Raw genomic sequence first — 8,300 nt, 5'->3', positions numbered from 1 at the left:
ATTGTTCACTCTCGGTGTCGCCGATGACTGCATCGCCATATCTCTTTCTCGTCTGGTAATCTCTAATTCACGTCGTAATAGCTCCTGCTCTCTTCTCCACTGCGATTGAGACGGCTCTCTCTCGGTACGTGGCTGGTCGGTGGTGTCGGTAATGTTGAGATTCTCTATACCGATCAGGGGTTCTTGCAAATGTATGGCCGGGACAGACCGATCCATTACACCGCGCACATCATCCTGCGCATCTTGGCGGTCTTCTTCCTGGTCGTTCTCCCGCTCATTTTCCCGCCATGATGAATTCGCTAGCTCGCCGGATTTTTCTGTCCTTCCATCGTTGTTGGTCCCGAAGTGCTTGATTTCCACCCTCCAAGATCCGCTGGCGTCATGTTTGTCGAGCTTCTTTATGAGATCCGCCTTATTTCCTTTTAAGGGCAGACCCTTCCACTTACACATCTCCCTAAGGGCCGCGATCGAAAATTCACGGGCATCCATCTTGACTAAGTCCGCTTTCTCCGTAGCACAATCAGGCACACAAGGCTCGCGATCCTCGGTCACTTATCCCACTTCTGAAAAATTGTTGAGACCAGACAAGGCAGGCATTCCCAGAATCTGCCTGTCCGTCCTTATACATGTAGTGCTACGATAGTCTTCCTTAATATTAATGCGGGGGCCGGGATGGATAAGGAGCGAATAAACTCTCACTTCTTGTAATATGAAAGTAACATATATATTTGGGTACTTCTGCTTCAGAGAAGCTGTTCGGCTATGCTATGTACTCGCGTACACAACTCGCAAATGATGTTAATCGTAATCGTAAAATTCTCTTACGGATCGCGCAGAGCTCACCGCGTACGTCTTTCTCTCACGGGCTCTGTCACACGACTCCCCACTCCTACCACTATCCAGGGCCTTCTCTACTCGCGCCCTCTCCTGCCTACCGTATTTACTACAGTATCAATTGCTTCGCATAACTCACAAATCCCCTGCAATATTTTTTAAGCATATTATGAGAAAATGGAAATATTTAATGCTAAAAACAAGACCGTGCTAAAAACTCTCAATTGCTTTGAATACTTAATAAAAAATTAAAAAAATTCAGTTATTCTGTACATGATAAAAAACAAAACTGCAATATATCTAATCTTACCAGATCTTCTTTGTCTCAGTTGTTGTATTTTCCAATAAAGTCTAATGTCATAACGTGTTCACATACAGAGGTCATTTTAAAATTTACAGTCTCGGATCTAAATTGACCTACCCATTCGCGGACGGAACAAAAGCCATTCAGTCCAAAAGATATTCGTAGAAAAAATTTATTATTATAAAAATAAGAAAGAAGGAAAGAGGAAGCTGAAGAAGGAAACAATTCAAGTTATCAACATACGTTTTTTGATATTACATCGTCCATTACTCAATATATTGGCCAGGGATGCTGCCAAAGAAGGTTTTTCAGTTACCATCAAAGCGGTTTTCATTTTGACGCAATATTTTCTTCATATGGCATTACAATTGATTTCTTCTTCTGTCATGTGACACCGATTCCTAATACTCTGACGAGCTCGACACGGCCAAGATTAAAGGCTTGGGCACATTCATCTTCGAATCGTGAGAGGCAAGGGGACTCACGCAAATCAAACATTCCGAATCGTGAGGAGCTAAGAAAATAATGAATATGCAATAAGCAGTATATATGAAATAGAGATAAAAAGACTGAAGAATATAATAAAATTAGAAAAAATTGTATATAATAAAAAAGTTTGCAAATTATAAATTTACTGCTTTCTCACAATTTTAAAGTGTACAAATTAGAAATTTGCACATTGCTTCATCATTTTATTTTACTCATAAAATTTCTTTTATGAAGAAGTCAAATTAATAAATATTAATAATTATGTATCAAATAAAATATAAGCTTCCTCAATAGAAAAGCTTTATAAGTGAGCGAAATAAAATAATGATGCAATGTATAAATTTCTAATTTATACATTTTAAAATGGTGAGAAAGCAATGTGCAAATTTCTAATTTGTACATTTTTTTATATTAATAATAATAGCTAATTGTTTACCGAATATTAAACATGGATAAATGATGTATTATGCGCATCATGCGTGAAACAGAACACACTTATGGACATGTAACTATCATATATACTCTGTTTCATAAATTAATATAAAATATGTATTTAATATAAACATTAAATTGTGAAATGTTCAATATTCTTGAAACAATAATAATTTTTATTATTACCTCTCCATATATCTTAAATGTACATGAATTTTCTTCGAACTCTATATTTGTAATATCATCAACTTTCTACGCTTGTTGAATATTTGTATTATAAGCACCAATAGCTAGTCCCATTTGATCTTCTCGAACATTAAATTCATCGATATATCTAAAATAAGGAAAATTTTACATTGCACATCTCTTTACACAATCTTGTTCAAGATAAAGTTTCTCTCTCTCTCTCTCTCTCTCTCTCTCTCTCTCTCTCTCTTTTTCTCACCCCATAATACGTATATACCTATATATATATATGGAGTTAAAACCATAGTGGTGTAAGTCACTTTTTTTAACCTATCGAGTTAAGTTTATAGATGCAGTCTACACATGCAGATATGTTGAAAGAAGAAAAAAAAGTAATAAAAAAATTGACTTACACCACTATGGCTTTAACCCTCCATATATGTATCAATTATAACTGTATTTATATTTATGTTAAAAATATATTTCGCATAATTTATCTCAAAAAGTATTACCTTTCCACGTATTCATTACTGTGTAAATCACATTCCTTCAACAACTTTATGAATGCCTCATCGAAACGTTCCACCAGTGTCAACACACAATCATCTATTTTATACAGCGTCGTTTCAAACTTTTGCATTTTTTCCATTATTGTTTCGCTATTACCGTAATACGCTCCAATATTCTGTAACAAAAATATTTATCTATTTCATACTTGCTTATTTTAAATCTTCTATTTTAGAGAACTTATAAATTTACATTACACATACGTACATACATATATCTATTTTATACACAAATACGTACTTTGACCAATACTCCGGTTTTATAGCATCATAAACTTTTGGATTGTAATCAAATATAAAAGACACAATGGAAAACTTAATCTTTACGATTATAACCGGGCCGAACGTATGAACGTCGCCTATCAATTGTAGCTTGCGCAAAAGCTATATTTGCTCGCGTCTGTCCGTACGTTTTTTACCACAAGCTGTAATTATCTCAGAGTTTCTTCAACACCGCACCAATATTAATTTCTACGTCCTTGACGAACATCTTCGGTTTCTCGGAGGAAATAGCCACGCCGCCTTTAACGGTTTCCCACTTTCCTTTGCTATCATCTTCGTCACGTTTCTTTTATCGTTCTTTTTCTTTGCGTTCTTTACATTGCTCCTTCCTCTTCGCTTTATCCTCGTCCTCCTCCTAGGCTAAAGCCCTATGTAAAAAAAATTGTGTTATATAATATATTATGCTTCATGTTATCGGCGTTTTAAATATACAATATTTCGCGTCTTACCTGTTATCAGAGCGGCGAGACCTTTAGCGTAAAATCGACAATGCATCGCCCCCAAGCATCCATACATGGAATTGGCTGTGAGGTTCAACGCCATTTGCCTGATATGGTAATCCATTTTCTGTTCCGGCAATAAATTCGGCGCTTTCATGAGTTGCTTGATCTGCTGTCTGCTTTTGACTAATTTGTGAATCTCCGTCGGGATCATACCTGACTCCAGATTTAACTCGAGAATATTTAATTGCTGCACTGTGTAAATTATATTTTAGTCCAGATATTTACTTCATGATATTGTTTGTATATAAGAAAATTACCGTCAGCATACGCCGCACTGGGCACGATGGTAAAACACAAATTGTACTCTTGTATAATACTCGGATTAATACATCTTGTACAATACCAAAAATTGAAGTCCATCAGCAGTCCCAGCTTGCCCAAATTAAACGAATATCTGTTGTTACATGCATATTCGTTTCTCTCCGCTCTTCTGCCTAATAGCGTCCTTGATAAAATGTTACCTATATTCATTCATTATTTAATTATAATTGCATTATTATATTTTATAAGTGAAATGGGAAATATAATGAATGTACCTGCTAAACAAATGATTTGAAGCGCGAGCGATATAACATTGAGATCCATCACTATAGTCATAATGTATTTTGCTTCTTTTAACGTCACATGCATTAGATTTAGCACTTTGTCCACTGTATTGAAGAACGATGGAGTTTCCGCTGACGTGATCTCTTTACATTCGTGTTCCTTCATCTTTAATACCTAAATATTTGTCAAAATTAAGTTATTTGGTCGGATGAACAATATAATACCAATATTACGAGTATCGTATGACTTACTGCACTGCAGAGTGATTGCAGATCATAACTTCTGACTTTTAAGTTCAATTCCTTCACCGAAACTTGTATATCACAAATTGGACGACCAACAAATCCTTGATTAAAGATTATTTTTCCCTGTATAAATATTACATGTATTATTTTATGTTAAAGAAATTATCTTATTTACATGCCAGTTATATAAACATAATTTTAATATTTTACTTAAATATACCATACTACAAATTGTTACAAATCGTAAAGTTTAATATAGTATGCTTAGACTGTAGTAAAAGTAAAAAAAAATATATATATAATAATTAAAAGAAAAGGAAAAAAAGAAAAAAAAAAAAGAAAGAAAAGACACTAAATTACGTGAAAAGTATATTCGAAAATAAAAACTGGAATTTCTTGAAGCTACCGCTTACCATTAAAATCTGGCTGTAAAACAGTGTCTTCGTCATCAGTAGTAAGACGACATTCGTATCTACGATCTCTACGTTAGGTTGGAAGACGACCTTGTCTGCCACTCATATACCCTGAATTACCGGCACCTCCCTGATGACCACCTCTTGGCGGTAAATCCCGAACACGATCTTCACTGCCGTCCAAAGTATCTCTACGTATAATCCTAAAGGATGTATGATCAATCGTTAGATTTCTGATGCATGTAGGCAATTACAATATTTTTACTTGTATCTCGTATCACCCATTGACTAACTTATCAGATATGCCTAAAAAAAAGCTGATCAGAATTGAAACAAACGGTGTATCACAATTTATTCAAAACGTTATATTATTTTTTCTATTAGTCTATTAGTCTCTTTTAGTCTCTTTATTTTTTTTTCTCTCTAACAAGGATAAATAATATATTATGCGCATAAAATTCAGTTTCTTATATCCACAGATAATTATTTAAACAAAAACAATTCTCATCATTGAAATATATCATAATATATAATCATTGATTCAGTGTATGCATTATGTTGCAGTTTTATTGTGTTACGTTCAGCCAGTGAAAGAGTTCTCACACAATGCAAGTATGTAATAATAAATATTAAAATACTTCCACTAATTGAACGTAACCCAACATCATTACAACATAATGCAAAAGCAATAATTATTACTTACATATGCTTATATATAAAATATATTATTATAAGGATAAATATAATTTACTGTCTGTATTAAAAATCTATATAGTTACAGTAACGTATATCTTAGATTTGTACGAGCAAGCAATAAATATTGAAACATAACCTATATGAAATAATTATACTTTGATACTAACGTACGTACCTAATAAAGTTTTCTAAACGACATTGAAAGCTCTTTACATACTCTTCAAAAGGACAAACGAAACCATCTCTCTCTCTCTCTCCTCCTCTCTCTCTCTCTGTCCCTCTCTCTCACTCGATGTAACTCGATCTGTAATAATAAGTTCAATTAATTCATATATGAGCTATATTTCAATATTCATTACTCGTACTCAAAAATCTAAAGTTTATGTAACAGTAACAACTACAGATCTTCACACAATGCGGACAGTCAATCAATATCGAAATACTGCAATTACACTTGACCTCGTTATACACGTTAAAGATGACGTTAAAAAATGTTAATGTAAAATATAATTTATAATATATATTTATTTATTTACCTACTAATATATAATATCATGTATTATTATTATAACCTCGCGAGACACCACGCGAACACACGTCATTGACTTCTATTATGCTGAAAAAACATTGAAGATAACGTTAAAAGATATTAAAAAATATAATTTATAATATATATATTTATTTACCAATATCATCACACACACATATATTCATCATATTAAAAAAAATCCTACTAACCTCGCGAGACACCACGCGAACACACGTCACGTCGCACGATTTAACACACGCGAAACTCGCCAAACTCGCCGCGATCTCGCGATCGCCGTCAATCTCGACCGCGCCAGCCAATCACGCACGCGGAAAAGCGGCAACACTACGTGCGAGATATTCGACTCGCAAAGCTCACTTCTCGGTAAACATGACTTTTTTTATTATGGACTAGCACACACGCGCGCTACGCGCGCGCTTCAAACTTTTTCCGTTCCATTTCACCTTAAAACACTCATCCCACATCACCATTTCTCTCCGTTAAAATGTATTCCCTTTCTCATCCACTGTACCAATGTCCATTCGCCACTTCTCGTTTCTTTTTTTCTCTCCGCTCACTTCACATATCTGTCTCTCCCATATTTTGTTTTCTTCTTTCTTTTTACTTTTCGCATAAGACTTATCACACTTCGCTTCCTCGGCTCTCATTTTTTTTCTTACACTTAACTACTGCTTACATTGCACTAACGCGCGCGCCATCCATGTCCATATATTTCCCGTTATATTTATTCTAAAATATTTATCCCATTCCACTATTTCTCTCCGTTAATTCATTCCTTTTTCTCCTCTACTGTACTAATATCTAATCGTCACCACCTCCCATTCCTCTTCCCTCTCCGCTTACTTCACGTACTTATCTCTCTCATATTTTATTTTTTTTCTTTCTTTTTATTTCTCATATAAGACTTATTACACTCTAATTTTTTTATTCGGTACCTTTCTTTGTCCGTCAACAGCAACGTAAACAAAATCGGGCTTAACGGGAACCCCTGTCTAACTCCCCTTCCTGTTCAAAACCTCTCTTCCAGCTCCTCTCCCACCCTTACCCTGCATCCCTCAACAGCTCCTTACATCTCATCACCAAGCCCTCCCTCACTCCTCTTTTCCTCATCGCTTCCACCAGAATCCTTCTGTCCACCGAGTCAAAAAAGCTGCCTTCAAGTCCACGAACAACACCACCATCTTCCCCTTCTTTAATTTACCTGCCTATTTATTAAGTAATTTAATACATAGATGTTGTCCGTGGTCCCTATCCCTCTCCTAAACCCTGTCTGACTCTACGGAAGCAATCCCTTCTCTTCTACCTCCTTCCTTAACCTTTCCGCCAAAACAGCAGCGCCTTATTGTATGCTGTTTGTGCTAACATCACCCCTCTGTAGTCCCCGACTTTCTCCCCCTTCCCCTTCTTTCTTATGGGCACTATAATTCCCTCCCATCAACCTTCCGGTCAACCCTCTTCTTTCCACACTCTATTACATACCTCCCACAACCATTCCTTCAGCACCTCCCCTCCAAACTTTCATACCTTATTTGGAATTCCATAACTTCCCATCGCTTTTTCCTCCCTAAGCTTTCTCACTATTTCCCACATCTCTTCTCTCCTTATCTTCTTCTCTTTCTCCTCCAACTCTTCCCAACAAATCTCTGAAATACCTATCCCATTCCTGCATACTAATTTCCTCGTTCAATCTTTTTCTCCTCTTTCTTTCTCTGTTTACCATCTTCTATATCTGTCTCTCTGTCCTAATCTCCTTTACCTCCTTTTCCCATTTCTCCACTTCTCTTCTTTTCTTCTCCTTATACAACTTCTTGTATCGCTGTTTTTCCTCCCTATAACTGCCACTCTTCCTTCCTTTCCTTCTTTATTTCCTTAACATGAGACCTTTCTCTTCCCTTCCTTACATTCTTCACCCCAACAGCCCCTTTCTCTGCCCTTTTTGCCCTTCCCATTCACTTCCCTTAATACCTTCCCTATCCTCCTTTTCAGTCCCTGCCACTCCTCTTCCACTCCCCTTCCTGAATTTGCTTATCTTCCACTAACTCTTTAAATTTTTTCCTGCCGTCCTCCGACCAATCTCCTCTCTCACTTCCGCCCTTCCCCCCCTTCCTTTTACCCAAACCGTCCTCCACCCTTTCTACCCACGCCGTCACTGGCTGGTGGTCTGAGTCGACCTTCGCTTCCACCACTACCCGTTCTATCCTCTCCCTTGTCCTCCTGTCCCCCAACACGCAGTCAATCACCGACTCCCCTCTCC

The 8,300-nt window shown here is 36.4% G+C and overlaps 1 protein-coding gene across 6 annotated transcripts; it reads right to left on the bottom strand.

Moving 5' to 3' along the window:
- Positions 1-1,115: 1,115 nt before the first annotated feature.
- Positions 1,116-7,625, bottom strand: LOC139824232 (DNA polymerase alpha catalytic subunit-like). Of its 6 annotated transcripts, none has more exons than XM_071796744.1 (12): positions 6,033-7,625; positions 5,672-5,800; positions 4,801-5,003; positions 4,394-4,510; positions 4,133-4,316; positions 3,854-4,057; positions 3,646-3,783; positions 3,543-3,563; positions 3,053-3,461; positions 2,758-2,930; positions 2,246-2,393; positions 1,116-1,652 (listed from the first exon to the last, which is right to left on the bottom strand). In XM_071796744.1, exons 3-9 carry the CDS (start codon positions 4,834-4,836, stop codon positions 3,454-3,456), a joined length of 708 nt encoding a protein of 235 aa, XP_071652845.1. In that variant the 5' UTR covers positions 4,837-5,003; positions 5,672-5,800; positions 6,033-7,625; the 3' UTR covers positions 1,116-1,652; positions 2,246-2,393; positions 2,758-2,930; positions 3,053-3,453. The 6 variants fall into 6 exon arrangements, with proteins under 6 accessions (XP_071652845.1, XP_071652846.1, XP_071652841.1 ...); XM_071796745.1 differs by having other exon boundaries at positions 3,646-3,788; positions 6,033-7,621; XM_071796740.1 differs by having other exon boundaries at positions 1,122-1,652; positions 3,543-3,788; positions 6,033-6,112; positions 6,235-7,610.
- Positions 7,626-8,300: the final 675 nt, after the last annotated feature.

This window comes from Temnothorax longispinosus, unplaced genomic scaffold (assembly GCF_030848805.1).
Source record: "Temnothorax longispinosus isolate EJ_2023e unplaced genomic scaffold, Tlon_JGU_v1 HiC_scaffold_30, whole genome shotgun sequence".
In the NCBI taxonomy this organism is placed as follows: Eukaryota; Metazoa; Arthropoda; class Insecta; order Hymenoptera; family Formicidae; genus Temnothorax; species Temnothorax longispinosus.
Note: the sequence above shows the minus strand (reverse complement) of the source record. Positions and strands in the feature narration are given on the sequence as shown.

What these genes read in the sequence shown, in the direction of transcription:
- LOC139824232 (XM_071796741.1), bottom strand. Translation starts at nt 4,836, where the DNA reads ATGACGAAGACACTGTTTTACAGCCAGATTTTAATG. An exon ending in TTTACAGCCAGATTTTAATG is followed by an intron (nt 4,511 to 4,800) that starts GTAAGCGGTAGC and finishes ATATTTATACAG; the next exon opens with GGAAAAATAATCTTTAATCA. An exon ending in TGCAATCACTCTGCAGTGCA is followed by an intron (nt 4,317 to 4,393) that starts GTAAGTCATACG and finishes ACAAATATTTAG; the next exon opens with GTATTAAAGATGAAGGAACA.